This window comes from Tachysurus fulvidraco, chromosome 3 (assembly GCF_022655615.1).
Source record: "Tachysurus fulvidraco isolate hzauxx_2018 chromosome 3, HZAU_PFXX_2.0, whole genome shotgun sequence".
NCBI classification, from domain to species: domain Eukaryota; kingdom Metazoa; phylum Chordata; class Actinopteri; order Siluriformes; family Bagridae; genus Tachysurus; species Tachysurus fulvidraco.
This window is the reverse complement of record NC_062520.1, coordinates 22,412,102-22,436,426: the sequence shown is the minus strand read 5'-3', so window position 1 is coordinate 22,436,426 and position 24,325 is coordinate 22,412,102. Positions and strand designations below refer to the sequence as shown.

General features: G+C 36.6%; 4 protein-coding genes across 4 annotated transcripts; all 4 read right to left on the bottom strand.

Annotated features, from left to right (window-relative positions):
* Positions 1-1,133: 1,133 nt before the first annotated feature.
* On the bottom strand, positions 1,134-7,363 carry hoxa9b (homeobox A9b). The gene is made up of 2 exons (XM_027149708.2): positions 4,776-7,363; positions 1,134-3,964 (listed from the first exon to the last, which is right to left on the bottom strand). Exons 1-2 carry the CDS (start codon positions 5,320-5,322, stop codon positions 3,726-3,728), a joined length of 786 nt encoding a protein of 261 aa, XP_027005509.1. The 5' UTR covers positions 5,323-7,363; the 3' UTR covers positions 1,134-3,725.
* Positions 7,364-7,596: 233 nt separating this feature from the next.
* hoxa10b (homeobox A10b) lies at positions 7,597-10,578 on the bottom strand. The gene is made up of 2 exons (XM_027148816.2): positions 9,572-10,578; positions 7,597-8,788 (listed from the first exon to the last, which is right to left on the bottom strand). The coding sequence occupies exons 1-2, from the start codon at positions 10,293-10,295 to the stop codon at positions 8,514-8,516; spliced, it is 999 nt and encodes a 332-aa protein (XP_027004617.1). The 5' UTR covers positions 10,296-10,578; the 3' UTR covers positions 7,597-8,513.
* A 2,076-nt stretch (positions 10,579-12,654) lies between these two features.
* hoxa11b (homeobox A11b) lies at positions 12,655-14,982 on the bottom strand. Its single transcript, XM_027148817.2, has 2 exons — positions 14,188-14,982; positions 12,655-13,627 (listed from the first exon to the last, which is right to left on the bottom strand). Exons 1-2 carry the CDS (start codon positions 14,816-14,818, stop codon positions 13,395-13,397), a joined length of 864 nt encoding a protein of 287 aa, XP_027004618.1. The 5' UTR covers positions 14,819-14,982; the 3' UTR covers positions 12,655-13,394.
* A 6,909-nt stretch (positions 14,983-21,891) lies between these two features.
* Positions 21,892-24,075, bottom strand: hoxa13b (homeobox A13b). Its single transcript, XM_027148837.2, has 2 exons — positions 23,224-24,075; positions 21,892-22,817 (listed from the first exon to the last, which is right to left on the bottom strand). The coding sequence occupies exons 1-2, from the start codon at positions 23,873-23,875 to the stop codon at positions 22,576-22,578; spliced, it is 894 nt and encodes a 297-aa protein (XP_027004638.1). The 5' UTR covers positions 23,876-24,075; the 3' UTR covers positions 21,892-22,575.
* Positions 24,076-24,325: the final 250 nt, after the last annotated feature.

The following is a 24,325-nucleotide window of genomic DNA, read 5'->3' as shown; positions in this document are numbered from 1 at the left end:
TATATCAAAGCCACACTTGGTTAATGCTTTCTATGACACCACAATGACACCAAACATCCCTTGTATTATTCACGCCATACTGGCCCACAATGCACAGTAAAATAGTAATAAATGCTAGATTATTGTGCGTCTTTTTGATTATACATTATATTTTATTTATACATTGTTGATATTGTTGAAATTAGAAAACGCTTGTAATATTTCTTCTAATGGTTTTGTATACTAATGGTTACTGTATTTCATTGGCTCTGTACATGTACCTTGCACAGTGACAATAAAGTTGAATCTAATCTAATCTATACGTTACCAGAACATGACCATGGCTCGTAGAATGTGATGTTATGACCATGTCACTGAACCCCTACTGAAACCAGGTGCTGAACCATGCAACCAATGCTTGAACATCTTGCACCAGAGCACAGCGAAAAAGACCCTGCTTGTCTGGAGCTGACCTCGAGTTTGATGTATTGCGGGTCGTAGGGTCAGCAAAGAGCCCTGAAAACTAGCACTCACGGAAGTCTCATGCATGCTAGAAGGCTTTTAAATGTAAGCTCCTTTGTAAGGTTTGACTTAAAAACATGTGACTTGCATATTTTGGACGCATTATTTATCCTGAAGTAGAACAATACAAACAAATCCTATTTTAACTCGATGTATACAAATATGTGCAACCTAAATAGGGTCAACATTACTTATTCAATGTCAAAAAACAAGACATTGCGATTATTTAAATGTGAATAATAGTGAATAATAATTAGTTTCCATAAATATTCATTTCCATGAGGTAACATAGACGATCTGCAGAAGCTGAGACCAACAGTGGGTTATAAATCTTAGCTGAAAAGCCCAACACTGCCTCTAGCGGTAGTTGCGCAGCTTCTCGACTCCACAATTTTGTTCAAGACAATTTATTTCTGGGGGCACTTTTTCACGACTACAAGCCTAACGATTTTTAATTCTGTGATAAATAAATAATAATAAATAACAACTTTTGGCTAAATAAACGATTCAACTGTTTTTTTTTTCATACAGTATATTATAGATGAGATATACAATAAAGTATACAATAATGTAGGTTGTAAGTCCATTGGGATCATTTAAAAGACAATTTAAAATTAATCAATTTATTAGAATATACCTAGCCAGAATGTATTTAGAGTATAACCAAAAAATAGCAACTTACGATGTTAATTAGTATGTTTTGGGCTAATGTAGTTAGAAGTGTAGTTATATAACAGCCTATGATGGGTTTTGGTATTCATAAAATGGAAATAATCAAACATTATTCGGTGGAGTTCAACCATTTCCGTCATTTCAGTCACGTGATTGTCAATCATATTTCAGGTAATTGCTGACGCTGACATGCAGTCAACCAGAAGTTTGGCAGCTCATGGTCAGGTCAGGGTGTGCTACAGGCGGTGTAGAGTAACCTCTGTGATTTATATTTATGTAGGCCAATTTAACGCATTGTAATCATTGTTTATATCAGGTTTAAGCTGTAATTTCAATAAATGAAGCATTTTTTATCGCCTCTACAGTCAAGACATAGTATAGGTAAATATATGTTTCCTATACACATAATGCATCCTTTGGGTCAGTCAGCTGCCGCAAATTACATACATTAGTCCTACTGAAAGGCACATTTTTTGTTGTAAGTTTTGACCTGGACGTTGCCTCCACCTGGCGGTTATTATGGGTTACAGCAATGGCTTCCATTGTGACTGTGCAGCATCTTTCTGCACTCTTAACTGTAGCCTAGATAGTAGCATGTGTCAAAGAACCCAAACAATAATACTCAAATTTAACGTATTATACTCACTCAATCTTATGTCTATTCTTTTTGTACTGTTGAACACTGGAAATCTGATCTCAATTGTTCTTAGGTATCCGATATGTATAATAAGCTACGTGTGTTTTCACGATTCCTTTGCGTATCATACATATAATGACTTAGCTTTGTGGGGTTTTTTTTCTTCATTCGATCCCTTTGAATTTTTTATTGATTTTGAAGAATTTTTTAATTGCTCCTGAAACTGTAAGGATTAGTGAACATAGGTTAGAGCGAATTACAAGTCTTGCAGGGCCTTGTCTGTTTTTTTCTCTGTGCCTTTGTTTGCTGTTACCAAACGGACGACTCGTTCAGGAGTGTCGTCATTGTTGCTGTAATAAAGTAATTAGCAGAGAAAAAGCCAGACAGTGCGAAAAGCCTTGGGTTTTATGGTGCTGTCTGTGCCTACAGCTTTGAAGGCACAGCCTGTAGTGCAATAATCAAGAGAATGTCTCAAAAGCATTGTTCCTTTACAGCTGTTAGAGACGGATAAAATGATAACCTTTCCTATTGTACCTTACTGTGACCTAATATCTCTACTATAGCTTCAAAGAAAATGCGTGCGTGGTCGTGTGTTTGTGTGTGCTCGAGGTGATTTGTGTTAAAGTTTTATGATGCAACTCATATACGGTACACCGCTGCTTCTATAATTGCGCACACCCCATGTTTGTCACACAATATAGCCCGTGTGTATTATTATATTGATGACGATAAGGAAATGGCGTTTGAAAAATTCCTACAGGTCGGCATTCAATCAATTTGCAGCCCATAAACTGTTAAGACTGTGACTGTGGTTTATTGTCGGTATAGCCACCAATATCATTTGCGAATGCACGTACACATAACGCACTCAAGCCTGTCCACGGACAACGAACTAAGCCTGATTTATGTGACACAAACGAGACACGAAACAGGGAATTTGTTATCGTATATAAATGATGAAAAGTTGAATTTGGGACAGTAAACATGACGTAGAGTTTTCCTCTTTTGAAACTTCCTTTAAGGTTTAAGAACATATATATATATAAGGTTCTTAAACCATAAAGGAAGTTTAAAAGACTACGTTATTCAACTCCCTTATATTCTCGATTATATCGAAGATTTTTGTTATATGAATATATTCTTATGGATTCTTCTAATCTATTATACCACTAATATCGTTGATAGAAGTGTATACTAATTTATAATGTAATTATTGTAAATGTTTTTTTCAGGTAAAAATTAATTAATTTAAAAAAGTTATAAAAACAAACTATTACAAAATATTAAATTTTCTACACTTTATTTTTCATCTACACAGATGAACTTTGAATTGAAAATGGCTAAGCTAACTGATGATTTGAGGTATTTATGTGTACAGGCTTTTTCCAGTCACAAAAAAATTCAAGCATGTTTATGATACAAAATTCACCAATGTCTCAATGACAAAACACTTATTTTCATACTGCAAATAGGTAGTTCAAATACATCTAGGTAGTTACATTAAACATTACATTAAACATTAAATATCTGGACAGAAGTCATTCTGGCATTTTTAAAAAGCAACTGACACTCATGCAAATCAACAATATTAAATATATCGAGCATTTAGTATATGTCCCTGAAATCAGTAGCCTACATGGAAAGTTCCTCAAATCTGAATGAGGCTCAAAATGTACACGATTATAAACACTTGGACCTACTACAAGCAAACACGACACAAGAGGACTAACAAACAGCCTTATAACAAAACGCAATCGGTTAAACCGGCACATTCTCACACCGAAAAATGTTGGAAATTAATTTTGTTGCTGTTTTTGTTTTTGTTGTTGTAGAGGCATAACACAAAACCGGTGTGCGCAGGAAAGAAAGCTGTCCAAAACATTGCAGTGTGTGCACTCATCAGTACTCCTTAACTTCAGATGTCTTTCGGGCGATTTTTGTTGCATTTCTTCATCTTCATCCTACGATTTTGGAACCATATTTTAACTTGTCTCTCGGTGAGATTTAGCAGTCTTGCCACTTCGTATCTACGGTCACGAGACAGGTACATATTAAAGAGAAACTCCTTCTCCAGCTCGAGAGTCTGATGCTTAGTGTATGGGCATCGTTTTTTTCTCGTGGACTTCGCATGTAGCCAGTTGGACGCAGGGTTATCTGAAAGAAGGTTCGGAAAAAAGGAAAAACAGAGGTAGTGATATTGCCCTCAGGAATAGACTGCGGCCATTTTATGACCTGTGGCTGGTTGGTGCGCGATTAGCCTGCAAAGGAAAGATGTACAGCCTAATAAATGCCTGTTCAAAGTAGGCAGACAATTTGCTGTTTTCAGCATTTTATTTTATATTAGTTTTGTTTTGTTTTTGTTGTTCTGCAAAATATTTTGCGAGGGCATTAAGTTTAAGGAAAAAAGGCCTTTAAAATCTTGGGCAAATCTTTGTGAATCGTGTCCAGTGTGTTTTATGGCACTAATTAAACTTTTTGTCCGGAGGAAGAGGGTGAGATGTGATATGGACGAAAGGCGTTACACGAAAACAGGGAACATTCGAAAACAGCAGTTACTATCTATATAGCTCGTTATTGTCAAAAATTGTGGCACCCAGCACACAGTCTGATTTTATATGTTGTTGGAGGACAATAAAATAACGGAATTTGATACTAAATGCATTCAGCAAGCACTAGCATTCAGCAAGCACTATATTTAGACATGCAGGAAATAATCTGCATAGTTTGTGAAAACAGTGTGGTGCAGAAAAGATTAAATTGTCCGATATGTTTAGATTGCAATGTTGTATAAATTAGGGAACAGATGCTACCAATGGCTGAGCATAGTGCTGTCTGCAGACACACCACTGATTTCTAATTTACAGTATGCCGCGTTGAAGTTACCCTTCAAGTAAAATTGCGCAGCTGGGTAACGGTTTAGACTATTACAAAATCTGGAAGCCAGATGAAGCAGAGCTGCACTTACTCGGGTCCAGATCCGGCTTAGTCTCCGTTAACGTTTTCTCGTCGCTTGGCTCTGTCACATCCGCATGGCTCAGATCCGCCTCCTTCACCGCAGAGTTCGCGTTGTTTTGAGCATCAGGGGGCATTAGAGTCCGTGCATCCAGCGTGGTGCACTCACCGCTCCCGACCAAGGGCTCGAGTTTTATATCGTGATGCACATCTGTCGATAATCCGGCGAAAGGCACGGACGCAGAAAGCGTCTCGAGCGCCCAGGCGCGCGCAGACGCTCCATCCGACTCTACTGTCGGACACGGTTGATGTATGTAAGGATGGTATGCGATAGATGTACCGCCCGGCGGCTGTACGGGCACGGGGCTCCACGAAGCGCCAAAAATAGCCGACTTGCTTTGGAAAGGGTACGAATCGGGCTCACCATATTCAGAAAGAGATGACTCTCGAGCTTGGCTCTGTATCACCGGTGCAGTTGGGAACCGCGGCGCCAAATGATCATCGTCCTCGTGAGGAATGTGCGAGTCGGCGTAGTAACCCAGAGTGCCCAGGGTCGACATAACAAAAAAAAAACAACGCACACAGGCGCGACCGTGCGTACAATCCTCACCACGGAATAGACACAAGCACGGAATCTGCAAATCTAGGAACGGTCGACTTCACTGTGAACTACAGACCTTTGATAAGTTGAACAGCGGCCGAGACACGATTGGATGACACGGACACGTGACCATAGGAGAGAACAATAAAGGGGTCGCCTAAACCAGAGCTTCACATAGCCTCCATTTTGCAGTAAAATTGTTAATGGCAGTGCTCTATGCTTCTATGAGAGCGAATTTGTTTTATTTGTCAAATTAGGTTTGTTCTTCTTATAATAATAAATCTTTAAGGTATTTCATTCCAACGCTCACGGCCCTAATGTATGTATCAATATTACTCTGAAAACACAGATTTTTAAAGTGTATTATAATTTTAAAGGAATGCGACTTCATAAAAAATATTAATTCTCCAAGCCTAAATAACCCCAGCCTGATAATGCGGTAATGGTTAAGAAATGCAATATTTTGCAGACTTCACACATTGCTTGTGGCAAACACGTAATGTTTATAGTAGCACAAGGTGACATAAAATATTACAGACATGTTTAAAAAATAAAGACAATCATTACTTGAGCCATATGTAAGTTTTATACGGCAATAAGTGCCATGGAATAGTTGAGATATGATCTACTAGCCAGTGACCGCAGTCTTTCAAAATCGTTTCGGGCTCAGAAGGCGTGTGCAATTCTACTGCGGCGCATTTCAAATAAATTTAATTAGCTGTTTAATTTGTCTTGTTAAAAAATGGTGAAATTTATTGCCAAATTATTTTGAAATGTCAGATTCGTGAGTTGGTAGATATGTCTCACGAAAAGATCGAAAATATGCTATCCACTTTCAGCACAGAAAAAACATACTAATAGATGTTGCTGTTGGTAATGCAAGTAATAGGCTACTTGAATAGTATTAAGCATTGGAAATAATCATGGTATAACAAGTGGATACGTGTGTCGTGGATATTTAAATAGATGTATTCGTGCTAATGAAATAGCATTAGCCTGTATTTGAAAGCCACTTCTTAACAGGAAATTGTTCTGTCAGAGCTTCTGTCATTTTTAAGATTACTTTAGCATTTTATAGTATTAAGATTCCTTTTGTCTGGCATTTAGGATAGCATTACTGTTTCAAATAATAAACAGAAATATTACAACAAGCATGTACAACAAGCACTATTGATAAAATTATACTTATAACTACCATAAAACATAAGAAACATTTTAATTCGAAGTAATTTAAAAATGATTTTAAATGATCCTCATATGGGGAGATGAAATTAGAGGATATAACCCAAAAGCTGAAAAAGGCCCGTGGTATATTCAAACTTTCTATTCTGTTTGTTCACAGCATAATTTTTCTTTACTAACATTGTCCCACTGAGAGTGCGGATTGTTGGGTAATATAACAGACTGCGTTTATAATAGGGCTATTACGCTGTTTTCCTGCAGGTTATTTGGCTGTCTGGCCTGAATATCACCAATAAAGCCTTTGTGCTGCTCCTACAGTGCGGCGGAAGCATCCGGCGGTGTAGGCGTGGCATACAGTCCTGTAGTACCACACACACACACACACACACACACACACACACACACACACACACACACACACACACACACACACACACACACACACACACACACACACACACACACACACACACACACACACACACACACACACACACACAAGGCTTTGGCCAAAGTGCATTGATCGTAACCTAGGCCTTGCAGTGGCTTTAGTGCACTCCACGGAAAAATTCACATACAGGCCACTCCTTGTTTTGTCGATCTTAAGAGTGAAACTAATGTTTATACACTGATACCTATAAAGTCTTCATTTAGCACACGGCTCCGAAAGAAAGTACCATTAGTTCAGTGATTCTATCTCCAAATTACGCACAGCTGTAATCATACACATTGTCTGGAAACTGGTGTATAATTGTATAATGTTACGTTTATAAAATAAGATGAGTAAAATAAGATGAGTTTCGAACAGATGAGTTAGATGCTGAGGCGAAATTCACTGCAAGGCAATTAAGACAGTTTCGTGTTGTGGGGATACGAAAGGGAGCCCAACAACATAAAACTACCTAAATCACTCAGCAGTCCTCTCGTTTCCGTTAGGGCAAAATACATACAAAGAGAAACAAATTCAATAAATACATGAATAATAATAATAATAATAATAATAATAATAATAATAATAATAATAATAATAAATAAAATAAAAAACATCAAGTTTCGTATTTGTAAACTATTTATTTTTTATTCAGACACACAGGCATCTGAAAAAGGGTGTTATGAAGGTGTCTTAGGTATGTTTTCAAATATTTACTTGTAAAGAAGAATTCACAGAAAACCAAAGATTGAGAGAATGCGGTGTCAGGGATAAGCTACTAGGTTTTGCCCGCTCCACGCTAACGGCCTGCTCACTTAATTCTTTTGCAGCAAATTCTAAATTGTGTTGATCAACTTTTCCATCGTTGAAAACGAACCTCCTTTTGCACATCTGTGAACGTGACATCTACAAGTGGGACGTTTCTTCGTGGCCTCCGAAAACTCAAAAATACTGTAAGGTTACAACAATGCGCCACAGATAAAGTTCTCTGTGTTTAAATTGTCTCATCTACTCTTTGATGAAAGGAAACTGGAATATCAAAACTGTATGAATTGGATTGAAATAAACTGCAGCTACTTTAATATGTAAATAGGTAAATTTAGGCTAGTTTTGTCATGTAATCACTTTGATTGTTTCAAAAACCATATGGTCACCACCATATTCGTAATATGACTTAACAATCAGTAAATTGAAACAATGATTGTAACTGCAATTAATTTTTACATCATGCAAATACTGCCATACTATATACAATTAATATATACTACTGTCCGTTTATATACACCTGTCAATAAAACAACACAATTTTCTTACATTTTTAGATTACATCCAATGGACTTGGCAGAGTTTATAAATAATGATAATGTGGTACCTGGACCAAAATTTAAAATAAAACGGACATATAAAAAAGATTCAGACTGTAGTACATACGTAGGACACAATAAGTTATTAATAATATTATGTACAAGTCAGAAGTGTGCGCTTTGAGAGCAATCTGAGCAAGCGCTTTAGCTGGTTGAGGGCGCCAGAGCTCCTTCTCAGGCGAAGCTGAAGTTTGCCGACAACTCGCGAATACGGTTTTCTCGAGTCATTTTCTTTAACTTCATGCGGCGGTTTTGAAACCAGATCTTTACTTGTCTGTCGGTTAGGTGAACACTACGGCTAATCTCCAGACGTCTTTCTCGGGTCAGGTACATGTTGAAGAGAAATTCTTTCTCCAGCTCCAAAGTCTGATGTTTGGTGTACGGACAGCGCTTCTTTCGCCCGCTCCTCGCCGTCAACCAGTTGGCCGTACTGTCACTTTTGCATTCTCCTGTTAAATAATATAAAAACACACCATACCTACGTATCAGACTTAGTTGCAATACAGGAAGTAAAGTGCACTGTTTATTTTTCCAAATCCACTGAAGTTGATGTTTTGTTATTGTTGAGAATTCTTGCAATTCCAAAAATCACTATATATAAATATATATATATATATATATATAAATATATATATATATATATAAATATATATAGATATATATATATCCTTAACAAGACAAAAATCTGTGAAAGGACATCTTTGATCTTTGGTGGGACTACAAGTCCATATGGGTATAATAGTACAATATAACTACTTGATTATGACGTATTGTGAAAGTATGAATGAAATCTTATTCTTATCAAATAGCTCTATCTATATTACACCGAATTAGCTTTTATGACCTACAGCCATGCTATCAAATTCAACAACTTTCTGACCTACAAACTATTAACAAAGGTTATACGTAAAATTATGTAAACCAATATATTTCTGTTTGATTATCGCAAGCTATAACATCCATTAGGTTTACGGGATGACTTTTAAATATCCTTTAGTGAATAAATAAAGTAGACTGAGCACACAATGCCTTGATACATTATAAAACTTCTACAAAATAAGCTGGTCCGGAAGTTTACAGTAAAACTTATTAAGCTGGCCATATGACAAAACGCAGGGTGTGTGAGCTTTGGAAATTAAAGTCCTAAACAACTCCAACAATATTTTACATCTAGAAATACTGTATGGTGCTTTTATTACATTTGGGCCGCAATATTAAAGTAAAAAACAAACCTTCATTAGCTTTCTGCGAATTTTCTGCTTCACTTTCTGGTGGTTGTGGAGATGAAGAGGGGCCGCTCGGTGATTTCCGGCTCTCCTCGTCTGTTTGGGCGGCCGGCTCTTCGATTTCTGTCCCGTTTGTTTCTGCAGAAAGGGTTGGACGAGATTCCTCAAAACGGGCAAAATGGCCCGAATCGGACAGGACGTTTGGGTAGTAACCTTTAGACGACGAACACGTTTGTGACAAGCGAAAGTATCCAGGTACAGGAACGCTGCTGTTACTCCCTGATGTCGTCACCCGGGAATAAGATATGTCTTCATTTCCCGAGCTTTTTAGACACTTCCCTGACTCGTAGTAGCAATACGAGTTTTCTTCTTTTATGGCAGGGGAGAACGACCGGGAAACGCTCTGGCTGCTGAGCTGTTCAGTGCGACACGACCTCGAAGATTCCAACCATGATTCCATTCCTTGCATATAGGGGCCAGTTGTAGGAACCATATTTTGGTTCTCAGTTCGTTTGGGTCCGGGAAAATAGCCGCAATTAGATAGTCCATAGGAATATTCGGAGCTGGGTGGCAAGTACACACTACCGTTTTGGTAGTAGTGAGCACTTCCTTCGGTTCTACCGCTTATCAAAGAGTCTACCAAAAACGAATTTGCAGATGGACTGTCGGAGCATGCCATCTTCGTGGTATAATTTGACGGTCGAAGAAGATAACCCTTTCTGGATGTCATTTCTTGGGTAAAACATGCTGAATATAATTACTGATAACCGTACAACTCAGTGCGAGCTAACAACCAATTAAAACGCATCGGAGCCAAAGGCCCCTCCCACTGTGAAGACGTAGTCTGACTGTTGTGTACTGCTTCCACTTTAGACTACCATTTTTTTTAAACAAGAAAGTGAAATAGGTATTTACTGCATTCGTGTTTTTCTTTTTGTAAGGGCACATGTAAAGGGAATTTAACACGTTCATCCCATTCATTTTTACTGGTAATTTAGCCATATTACCCCAGATTTCCTAAAATGCACAATAAAAAAACAAAAATGTGTCTATAAAACAGCTTGGGTTCAATTGTAAATCTTAGTAATACAGACTTACTAATCAAGCAAGGTAAAACAATAAAGCAAATTGCAATTAATCTTCAGAGATTCAAATATGTAAATAATTTGTCTTACAGTTTTAACTGCATTCAAGTTCAATTTTTTTCCATAACGTTTTGTTGAATGTATAAATTCTAAAACATCACATTTGTTTGCAAAAATACAATTAATAAAATATATTCATTTTTATATCTAAAAAATATATATATTAGAAGAAATGCATTGTCAGGAAGAATAAAATATATATTATACAAACTGTGTAAGCAAATTACAATCTCGCGAAGATCTTTACATTTTAAAAAAGGCGGTATTTTTATAAATTTAAAGCCCACAATAATTAGACATACAATCCAACATAAAAAGTGAAATACTTTTTAATATTTGATTTATTTAAAAAAACGCAAATAATTTACATAAACTACGTTTGAAATACAATTAAATTAATTTAGACATTTTACGTCTCCCAGTTATACTTTACACAAAATTACCAGTGAAGAGAGAGAGAGAGAGAGAGAGAGAGAGAGAGAGAGAGAGAGAGAGAGAGAGAGAGATACCTGCTTATATATTAAGAAGAAAATATATGTGACTTATAGATACCCATGGAATGTTTTCTTTTTCAGATGAATCAACACTATTTTGTCTCTTTCTTTCTCCGCCAATGCCTTTCACACGTTTAGTTACTGCTGAACAGTCTTCCTCAAAATAAAGAAATTATATTTCATATACTAATACTGTAAATATTGTATATATTAATAAGACTTTGGCACTAGGATTTTCATCCTAGCCTACTGGTTCGGGCCTTGTTTATGTATCCTGTACCTGGCGAGAAGTTACCTTAATACTGTTTAAAAAACCCTCGTTTTTAGGTCTAATAAAATAATTTTATTGCAAATGATATTTATCTTTATAAGTTTTGTAAATTTTGTAAATAAATAAATAATAAATGAATGAATAAATAAATAAATAAATAATAGCCACAAACATATTATTAGCAACATTGTTTACCACAGCTAGTTATAGTGGAGACAGTATAAGGGAAATCTGTTTGCCAGTTTTTCTATCTCCGCACATAGATTAATAATAACTTAATATTTGGCTTACCTGAAGCCTGCATTGCACCTTGTTATATCATGAGGACGTGTTCCATCTTCAGAACAAGACGTAAATTCTTTTTCGGCAGTATATTTTAAATCCGCGGCAATGACATTGAGCTGAATGGCGCCACCTTGTGGACAAAAATCCAGTGTTCGGGAAGGCTAATCGCTGAGGACTCCGGCCACGAGTCTGAGACAAATGCCGGAAGAGTCGGTGAACGCAAGCTTTCAATGATTGCAGTCGCTGTTTTTCGCGCTCTTAGTCACAGTTAATAACCTTGGTTCTCAGACAGTTTATTGCACCGCACCCCAATTGTACAAATGCTCCAGACTAAGATGGGTTTTATGGCCAAGTTGCTACAGCAACGCCGGTGGGGGAGGGACGTCCAAATTCCACAGAGCCTCAAAGGATGCGCGAGGAACTCGCTATTACTTCTTGTCTTTATTTATTAGACCTGAGAGTGGCATGAAGCCGTTACTGGGATTGTGACCATCTATTGTATAGAAATTTGATAGGTGCATTGAAACTGTAAAATATAGTTTACAGTCTAAGTATCTGCGATGAAATTCATCTTATTTTTGATTGATAAGCTTCAGTTGTATTGTTGTCCCGATTATTTAAAAAACGATTTTAGGCTAGATTTGCATCAAAGCATTGTCAGAATACATTCAGTCGTCTGGGAGGTCGAAACTGGATCGAGGGGTTTTAAAGCCGATTTGATTCAGTGAGACGTCCACTGCAGTGTTTTGGGGCAGTTCCGTAATGGATATGAGGCATTAATAATGGCAGCTATTTGATCCCCGAATCAATTTGAACTTCCTCGGCAATAAAAAATATCAATCAAACATTTGATCCTACAATAGATGAAAAAAGAAAAGAAAGGAAAACAGACTGTTTCTTTTCACGAATCGATTTATATACGAGTTCTGAATGCATAGTCCAATGTATCACAAGTTGGAAAAATTACAGTATGACAATTCAAAGATATTTATGATATGATAATATCATGTTAAACAGTGTCCTTGTCGACTTGGCTATTGCTTTTAAGTTGTTCTTTATATAATCTTATAGTTCCTACAACTTTTTTTATTCATTATATCAGCTCATTAAGGCTTAGATGAAAGTCTAGCAATAAAAAAGACACAATTCAAGTAGAAGATGATCCTTACAAACTAATTCATTTGCTATGACAAAAAAGAGAAAGAAATAGAAAGAAAAACAATTATGTCAATATAAAGACAATCGAATTAATGATCCTTCCTTTAAGTGAATTTCCTTCTAAAGAACGAATTTCCCCATACATTGTTTTGAACAGGTATACATATCACATTTATAAATATAAAGTACACACGATCATCAGAAAATAAAGCCATACATCAATAAAAGATAAAACCCTGTAAAATGTATCTGACACTGCTGAGTGAATGGCGATGCAATAATAATAATAATAATAATAATAATAATAATAATAATAATAATAATAATAATAATAATAATAATAATAATAATAATAATATCGCCGATATTGCATAGCCTATATATGGTGAAATGAGGTTTTGGACCTTCAGATCCGCTCCTGGAATGTGCAGGCGCCGCGACCTTGAAGTTCACCCTATCTCTCTCACACACAACCTTTACAGCAAAGGGTTTGCCGAATAGTACTGTAAACGGTCTCTGTTCAACTTTTTTTCCTTCATTCTCCTGTTTTGAAACCAGATTTTTACTTGACGGTCGGTGAGGTTAAGCATCCTGGATAGCTGTAGCCTCTTCTCTTTGTTTATGTAAACGCTAAAGAAAAATTCTCTTTCCAGTTCCCTTATTTGATACTTGGAGTAGGGGCATCTCTTCTTGCGGGTTTTTTGTCCATCTGAGAGGAAAAAACAATATATAGAGAGAGCAGGCAATTATTGATCATTAAAATAAACCCAAAAAAAACAAAGTTCACGTTTTAAATTAACTTCAGACTCTTGAGGCTGTCTGTAGTTGACATTTTGTAAAGGTGCACTTTGCTGCTTTAGCTGAGTTATATTCAAACAAATCTCATCCAACACTGTCACAAATGTTGTAAATGAAAGTAAAAAAATAAAAATAAAAATAAAAATAAAAAAACATCGGGGAAAGGTCAATTTTACTTAGAAAGAAAAGTTTTGTTTTGTGATGAGTATGCTATTACATGCGTAAATGTATACATGCAAATCACAGATCTAAAGAAGACTTAAAAGACTTAAGAGAGGAAATGCCCCATCATTCACGGCCAATTTCAACCTTAAAGCACGTGATCCTGCGTTTATAACAAAGTTTTGTTAGAGTAAATCTACAGGCCCTCCATAAACCTTATATGCTTATAAAACAGCACATAAAATGTTTAACAGGCGCGCGCGAGATTACAAACTTTCTCCCATAACCGACTCAAGTGTTCATACGTACTTGTGCTCGCGTATTTTTCTTCGTTGTTGCCGGAAGACGATTCGGGACTGCTGGTCTCCTCGCGGCGATCTGCGTCCTCGAGGTCTCGGCATGGCTCTGTCCCCGAGCTTAGTGCTGCCGCAGCTGCTGGAGGGGCTTTATTGCTGCTAGATCTGCTCGCTGCCTGCTCGATGCTATGATTATCCACGTTGCCGTAAGCCGTTTCGAAAAACTGATCAAAAGCTTGGGGCAAAACTCCGTTCCTTCCGACGCTGCCATACACGCCGGAAGCATGTCCGGAACCCGAGTGGTAAACAGCCGAGCTGTTTTTCGAGAACATGTCCCCTAAAGTCCCGGGGTTCGGAAGACAGTCTCGGTGCACAATGTCTTCTGGCGCGTAGCAATGTGGCAGATTGGCCCGGTGGTGCCACTTGCTGGCAGGGTCAATGGCATAGTCTCTGAACGCTACCTCTCGGACGGACTGAACCTGGGGCAGACTAGACGATGAGTAGGAGTATGTCATGGGGCAAGTAGACGGGGTCTGGGGCAGAAAAGGAGGAAGGCTGGAAAAGTCCGTTCCAGAAACGTAGTAAGTGCAGTTAGGTAAATACATATTAGAACCAACGGGCACGCGCTCATCATAATCCATCATCTAATGGCCCGTACCAAAGCGCCGGTCCTGCTTCACATCGTTGTGCCGAGCAGAGCTCTAGTGGGTTTGGAGCGCAATCGCCGAGTACAAATTTTGAGCAGTGAGGTGACGTGGAGATCCATCTCCATCCATTGCAGAGAGCAGAAAGTCATGTGACCATGAGCAGAAATTGACATCTACTCCTAAGTGTAGGCTATATTGTGCCAGCATTTGGAATTGTGCTGCAAAAAGAAACATTTTATTGATAACCACGCAAACTTGATAAAGTTTGTTTGCATTTCTTTCCGTAGACTTTTGTTTTGTTTATCCATCCAAATAAGCTACTTAGAAAAAGACCGAAGTCACGTACCTATGAATGTTATATGCTCTGTAAATATAAGAGCAGGCTGCACGAGAATTTCAACTGTTGTGATTTTATATTCTTGTCCTTTTTCAGTCATGCATAGAATTGCTGTAAATTTTGTATACCGCAGCTTCTTCTTTATAGGGTATTATTTGCTGAAAGGGAAATTCTGTCATTAAATCCATTCCCAATTTGCCACCCTCTTATTTGGTTTTACGACTCATTTACGGGAATTAATTTATTTAGACCAATTTATCATAGAACGCAATAGTATATGGTTGGCCACTCGGGTATATTTTTCAAGGGTTAAATGGAAGTATTTGTGGAGTTTACGTACATTCGTTGCAGTTTTTCTAAGTGTTATTAGTCAATCCAGGTTTCTATCTATTCGCCTGTATGCAGTTATTTGAACTTATATAACATGTGTAACACGGTCGATTAGTCATAGGCTACAGAAGTTAATTCACTACCCTTATCCGTGCAAATGCAGGTCGTGCATCAGACGGAGGTGTAAATGCAGCTATATTCAGGAGCATAATATTGTGATTCTCCAGGCTATCCGTTTCCTTAATGCACGGAGCACCACTTGCTGAAATCAGCAAGTTTATTTAAAATTAAAATGTTATCATTGGTTGTATGAATTTTCCGGAAAGAACTACCGAAAGAGCTGCATTGTCGTGTCTGGCCTCAAGCAGTAGTGAAGGAATCGAGTGGTCTAAACACGGTTTAGGGCCATAAAGTTTTAACTTGGACTGCGGCCCTGTTAAAATTACATTGGCCTCCATAGAGAACGACGGCTGATGGTATCCTTATGTAGGCGTTCAGGCCTATGGGGATAAATGTGGGTTGCTTTAAAGACAATACCCCGAAAGAAGAAGGTGATAAACAAACTTCAGTCTGATCTGTTCAATAATTCGCATGTCCTACTTCAAGTATTGATTTGTTAGACTTTCTCCACCAGGTATTCAGTAAGTATTATTCACGGCCAAATTTCTTTCATGCTATTGCGACTTTTAAAGCTTCAGTGAGGGCAGGGTGGGAACCAACACTAAAGGAAGCCGGAGATATAGGTTCTTTTATGGCGGGTTTTAGCTGCAGTAGCTTATTGTCCGCACAGACAAGCCGAGTGCGACAAGGAGACACCACCTACATGGGCTTCGTGAACTTCAATTAGACCTGAAGTCACGGGTAAAGGGGGATTAAACAGAGCCTTCAGCTTCATCTAAAATATCTGGTAGGATACACACGCGTTTTAACATTTATGTTTAATAGTCAGATGCAAAATCATTGTGAGCAATGATCTATTCAATTTGTGCATGTTTAAATTTGTTAAATATTTTAGTATTTTTGTTGACAGTCGAAACTAGTTTATAGAACGGTTCTACCACGCGAGCCACCCTCGCTGGAATAAGAGAGCTCAGGTTCACGTTGATATGGATATAATTCATGTTCAGCTGTGCAGTGAGTGTAGACCGACGCCTGTGTGCGGCACCAAGTATACTATAAAGAGCGAATATTTCTAGAAATAAATAGCCTAGACAATTGCTTTTTAGTATGAAAACTTTAAATGTACGTGTTGTTTTGTTTTTGTTTAAATGCAATTGTATTTTTGAATGGTAAATAATAATTGGTCTCTCTATAGTTCAGATTAATTTGTCATCGTTTCAATGAAACCAAGATCGAAGAAATTATTAAGGCCCCCATCACCAAAGACATACACAAGGGGCGCTCAAATACTTAATTCCTCTATTGAGCATTTCAAGTAGATGCTTCGTTGCTTGTATAATACAATATATGCTAGATATATTGTACAAGACTGCTTGCATGTCTAGGAGTGTGTGGTAAAATAATTAACGCATTAACGCCTACACACCCCCACAAGAAAAATACTTGGACTATAAACATATAGTCAGAGGTGACTGAAATTAATTTGCTCATTATGCTAGACTTTTGTTAACAAATTAATTATCCTTTAGAATTATTGCCTTCTGTATTTTTATTTGGATTATTCTCCTTATTTAAAAATATATATATATTCAAATACAAAAATGAAAATAATGTACAAATAAGTAAACATATATAATGTGATTGTTTCCTTATCCCCTTTAAAGGAACTGTTTTCACCCGTCTGCGTTTTTGTTTGATTATTAAATGGCAATATATTGATCGGTACAGTTTCTTTCTTTCTTTCTTTCTTTCTTTCTTTCTTTCTTTCTCTTTCTTTCTCTTTCTTTCTTTCTTTCTTTCTTTCTTTCTCTTTAATATTTATTCATTTATTTTATTTGTTTGCTTGCTTGCTTATTTATTATTTCATATCTCCTGACAGAAATAATGTGTAATCATGAAAACGTTGATAAATACTTTCTGAATAATAATAATCATCAAAATCCTTTAAATGTCTTATAAAACGTTGTTTCCAAACCCTTTAGCAAGGCTAAATTGCTATTGCTTCTTTGGTGTCTGTGGAGTGGGAGGTTTTGCTGATTTTAGTGGTGTGTTTGGGGGCCACGGGCACTGTCTGAACCCAAACCCAACCTTTGCCTTGCACTTGTTCTCGCTCCAAAAGGTAGACAGCCATAAGTGGACATCTTTTTAATACATTTTAACATGTTTGTTTAACTTTTTAAAACTGTATTTACAGCCTACCACTTGAGAAGATCAGAAACAATTAATGTTAACAATAAATGTGAAGTATGAAATGTGAAGCATTTCACTTTAAACACCGAAATTGCTCTGTATTTAAAAAAAAATAATAAATATATATTTATTAAAATGTATACTGTAGTATGACCGAGCTTGTCGCAAAATGTACACAGGTATTACTCAGTGAAGTTGTACAGATTTTCAGTGCAAATAGAATTATATACGATGATTAATGTTTATAATATACAGAAACACATGTGCAATCCAATTGGACAAGTTAAGGTATTATTATTATTGTTGTTGTTGTTGTTGTTGTTGTTGTTGTTGTTCAGAAAAAGGAATTTTCCACCAATTTCAGTGCAGTGCGCATCTTTGTGTCTGCAAATCTATTTAAGAATATCGGAAGCCCTTGGAACCGGATCACACACGTACGATTTCAATGTATAGTCTCTTCAGGTGCAAGGTGACAGGAGCTGAAAGAACGCGAGAGCTAAGTCTCCCAGTTTCGGAATGATTTCCTTTAATTCCACAATTACTAGGTTTAAAGAAGAATGCGCGCTGAAGTATATGCTATTGGTTTGTCTTAAGATTTATTTTTTGTACTCACACTAAGGTCTCGCATTGACTCTTACTTAATTTGGTCAAAAATATAAATGCCGTGTCCATTCGTCTATCTTTCTCACGGAATTATATAGATTTATTTCTAAATGGGTTATGAAATAAAAAAATAAACCATTTTCGCATAATAAAAGCATTAAATAGTTGCACCAGCTACAATTTAAACACTGTCAATTTGTACAACAGGTGCCAACCAAACATACAGTAACAAAATCTTTCTTAAACTAAATCTAATGTGTATTTGAATCTAATATGAATTTAACAAATAATGAACACATTTAATCTGTATTTTGAAATAAAATATTACCGTATAATAATAAATTAAATATTCTTTACTAATGTTATTTCGTTAATGTTGTTGTTGTTGTTGCGACTGATTATTATAAACTGTCAGATTGAAATAATGCTAGCATTTAAACAAGTGTAAATGCTGGCTTTAGCTAATGCTATTTTATTTTATACAAAATAAATAACCGCGTTTTTATTTAGCTTAAATTGTCATGCCAGATGAGATTATGATATAGTGTTGTTTAATAAATCTCTGGTACATGAAAATACCATTTAATCAATCTAAAATTCATATATAATTTATTAATGATCAGTACCATTTTATCATTTTGACATAAAAACGTATTTGCCTTATATGGCAGCGTATTTTTAGCAGACGATTAAATCGTATACTAACAATTACTCGTATAGATTTTATAGGAGTAGCAGTATTATAACAGTAGATAGTGATGTGCTAGAGGTAGGAGAAGAAGCAACGTAATTAACCTTACTGCGGGCCTGTTAAAATAATGACTTGAATTAAAAGATGTACAGTGAATAACAACTGTTTTTTTTTTCTCTGAGAGGTTCAAATATACTCAAATAGAACAATTATTCAGATATGTTTGAATTCTGCTTATTAATAAAGTTTAGACCAGATCATCTTGCATTGCTTGCCTTATTTATTGTATGATTTATTTTTGTATATTAATCACTCTTAAAGAATGTACAACAGGAATAAATGATAGGCGCAAGGACAGTTTTTAAAATAAATGCTGTTTTTAATTCTACCTTTGGGTGGCAGCAAACGCTCTGTTTGTTTCTATCCGGGTACTTTCCTGAACCATTGCTTATTGGTTCATTTTCTGTGATATGTTTCTGCTGCAGTGCAGGGGCCAAGGAGGGGAACATCCGCGTCCTTTTACTTAGACCTTCATGTGCACCATCGGATCAATGAGTGAGGAATACATGACCAGGTTGAATTTATACGTATACATATATACATACATACATACATACATACATACATACATACATACATACATACATACATACATACAAAAAATATATACAAACAAACACCACAAAACACAAACAAAGAAGGTTTTTGACAAAATACTTCGTCACAGAAATGTATCTGCACACTTCGAACCATATAAAATAAATGTGTGTTTTTGCACTAAATGCTCACGAATTTTATATATATATAATATATAATATAATTATATAATATATAATAAAATAATATAATACTTTTTATACTGTTATACTGTTTTAAAATCACACACACACACACACACACACACACACACACACACACACACACACACACACACACACACACACACACACACACACACACACATATATATATATATATAAATACACACACACACACACACACACACACACACAAACAAACTACATTAGACGAGTGTGGGAGAATTTTTTGCAGTTGTTTTGTCTTTTAGGTCGCTTTTTATTCACCACTTCAAAAGCTGACCACGTTTATTTAAAACATACGGCACCAATTTCTTTCCTTTTTCTTATTTCCTGCATCTTTATGAAGGTTCTACTTTAATTTTGAGTTTTGTGTTTCTTATTAAATGTAATACGATGAGTAAAATAATTAATAAAAATGAAATGCTACCACCTTTACCTTGTTTTCTCTTTTTTTTTTTTTGTTTAAACAGCCTAGCTTTTGCCTAAAGAGACACTTTAGTCCAAACCACGTTTGATTCGATGTTTAGATGATGTTTATTCATCTACACCTTACTGTTCTGTTATTATTTCCTGACTTTGTATCATACTTATTAAGGCTCAAAACTTAAAAGCTTTAATATCTTAAAATCAAGATTATTGATATATATCTAATCAAGATATTAAAGTAAGTGTTTGTGTGTGTGTGTGTGTGTGTGTGTGTGTGTGTGTGTGTGTGTGTGTGTGTGTGTGTGTGTGTGTGTGTGTGTGTGTGTGTGTGTGTTTGACTGTCTCTGAAATTTTTCGTCTTTTTGTTGATAATATGGCAAATAAGTGAGGATTTTACAATAATGATGATAATGTGATATGTTATTTTAAAATTAAAGACTGTTTAATGACTCAGTGTCTTTTTAAGTGCTGCGTATTTGAATTTTATCTTATCAGCCGTTTTCCTATTTATTTCATATGTTAAATGATTAAACAGCAAAAGCAAATACCTATAGGGTTTGTGCGGAAACTTGTGGAAACACAACCTCTTAACAGCTTGAACATAATTTTTTATTTCGTAAAATTGTTCTGGCTGATTAGATTATTTTCCCAGGTACATGTACTTTTCCAGGACAATACATGATGCTTATCACGTAATTCATTTAATTTAACGCGTTTACTTAACAAGAAATCAGAAAAAAACGTATTCAATTATATTATGGACCTCATTAGGCCCATAATATAATGTTAGGTGTTGCTACAAATATAGAAATCTATATTTAAATCTCTTATTATAGGTCTGCATTTTCACAATCACTATTACAATAAACCTCATAAAATGACAACGCAATAGAATTGACACCTCCAAAAGTTGACTTACTGTTTTTAATATGATATTCGCAGTAAGACAGAATTAATTGCCTCAATACTTGAATAAAAATGTTCTGTAAAACCCTCTTTTGTAGCCTACTTTCAGGGACGCGGGACGTTTGTCTGAACAAGTGGCTTATCGATGATGCCTCTTAAACTTTGTTTTACATAAGGTTTTACATTATTCAACAAAAATCGTAATTGGTGTTGCCGGATGTGTCCTGAGTCTTTGGCTGTTGTCTGTAATAACAATATCTGTTTATTTGTTGTATCGTGTTACTTGCAAAATATATACTTCGGTATACACTACACTGCCCTGATATTACACTTATCGTATCATTTGCACTGATTGTTGATTTTATCCTGTGTACAAAATCCCTGTGTTGTCTTTTAATTTTAGATTTCACCTTAATCCTGGAAGCTCCGTATTTCTGCCCATTGCCGACGTAGATGCAACGACTCAAGTCTACCACTAGATGGCAACATTGTGGTTTTCAGTCAGGTTTCAATTTGTCATATTAAATAGTTTCTTTTCTTTTTTTTTTACCTGTATTTCGTAATATAGGTGTAGATTGAAAGTAAAAACACATTTACAATGCTGAAATTACCTAGGTATAACGATGAGCATTTTTTTACTCATTACTGGAAATATTAAAATGGGAGTTTTATTGGAATATTGTTTGCAGCAACAAATAAACAACCTGGGCTAGAGACCTAGCGGGGTACAAACATTGAACAAACTGTGAATAATTATAGTTCTACCTAAAATCTTTAAGATACCATGTAGTCATATCTAAGTTGTATTTATTTACATAAACTAGTAATGTATTGGCGGTCTGTAGCTGGGGCCATCAGTTCCAGAATTAGGCGTCTTTAAGCCTCAAAATCACAAAAATTGAGGTGGACTCCGGAACTCCAGGACTGGGTTAGATGACCTCTGGTCTATAGCCTTAACAACATATTCTTGCAACATTGAGTTAATTGTAGCTTCATGTTACTGAACCTAGACACAGCATTTGTCTCCCGCGCAATTACAATTAACACAATGGTTTCATGTTTCAATACGAAACGGAGTTTATGTGTAGAGTAGCAGTGGCAAAAAAATAAAAATAAAAATTGTGTATAGGCATACAAATGTTTTGACAGTTTATTTGCTTCCTCATCACGATCACCGTGTAACATATATGGTCTTCAGAGTTTAGCAGAATGTTCTTTTTTTCTTGCATGGAAGCTATACGCTACAAATCTCAGCACAGTCACTCCCAGAGGAACATAATAAATAACGAAGTGGTTCCTTCACTCTGTCCGTCTCAAATTCCGTAGCCCCTTAAGTGATGCTCTTGAATTTGTTGACCACCTTCTTCTCCTTTACCCTCCTGTTCTGAAACCAGATGGTGACCTGACGCTCGGTTAGGTTTGTGTGAGCAGATATCCGTCTCCGTTTATCCTTCGTGATGAACTTATTGGCCGCGTATTCGCGCTCAAGTTCTTTCAGCTGGACTTTGGTATAAGGGACTCGCTTCTTCCTCCCGCGTCGAATGGAAGCGCCATCACTTCCTGACACATTGTCTGGGGGCCGAGGGGGAAAAAATAGTGTTAAATCGATGGCAAAAACTAAGGAAAAATATTTACGAATATGTCCATTAATCCAGATCATTTCTCTATCTTCAAATTTCTCTATCTATTTTATATATGGAGGAAAGAATATAGAGATCAAATTAAACCGATAAATATATGTGAATAAACTCATGTGACGAAGATTATATTTAACTAAAGGAGACTGCGTATTGAACCATAAACGCTGTGTCTGATATATAGTTTAAACCTAACGCTGCAAAACGTTGTATAAAAATGTAGATTGAAAATGTTTTGCCCATATCCAAATAATACTGTTATATATTGATTCACTTTTTAACAAATGTTATTGTGACTAAAAACAGGTTAAATGGATGCATTAGCTAAGTAGGCCTAATACCTTGAAGAGACGACTTCCAGAGATGACTGGATTGGGTCTGCTCCTTTGGGCAGTACACAGGGCTGTTCCAGCTGTTCGTGATGGTCCAAGGCTGGTGGTAAGTTTCCACGGGCAAAATTGACTCGTGTCTCGGTTCTGGAGCAGAGCTTAGAGCAGGCACGACTGGCACGTCCAGATAACTGGGCACAGGTTGGTAAGGTCCGGACGAGTACCCCTGATAGAAAGTGAACTCCTTAGCTCTAGAAGAAAACTCCTCTCCGGAGACAGACGTCTCCATGTACTTATCTGCGTAAGAGGCAGGCTGCGCGCAAGACTTCACTGCGCCGTGATGTGATACTCGGCACGGATAATAGCCACTACCGAAATATCCATAGGGCAAAGAAGCAGCACCGGGGGAGTTCTGCGCCGCCGAACACGGGCTGCACTGCTTGACAGGTTCCGTCACGCCAGATACAGGCACTTCACTTGATCCATAGGGCGCACCGGGAGCAAGAGAAGTCGGGTGGGCCACGAGATTCCGGCACTGGTTGGCGGAGAAATTGCTTCCCGCGAATCCCTCCATGTTCTTGCTCACGTCGTCTGAGCAGCCGCTGTCACAGAGAAACATCACCGGCTCGATCCAGCGGGAATGGAGGAGCAGAGATGCTGTCATAGCACGACCAACATTGAGCCTTTTCCAGCTCTTTCAGGAATCCCCACGACTGTAAATATGCGACGGTGAACTTGAGAGAGTAAAGCGACGCTCACGCGCCCGTGCAGACTAAACGCAAGCGGTTATTGGACGAAGGGAAGCACGTGATATGCAAAGGAGGACGATAAGCGTGCAAGGCAGAAGATAATGCAAAGCACTGGCATGATTTTTTTTTTCACCACTGAAATGAGATAAAGAAGAGAGGCTAATTATCTGTAGTAGTTCAACATTTGACCCAAGAGGAGTTCTATTAATATTTAAACTAACCTCTCGAATTTATAGTTTTTTATATATATTACTTATATATAAAACATAGTATGTATATTAATATGAATATAATTATAATATTAATTATATATATATATATATATATATATATATATATATATATATATATATATATATATATAT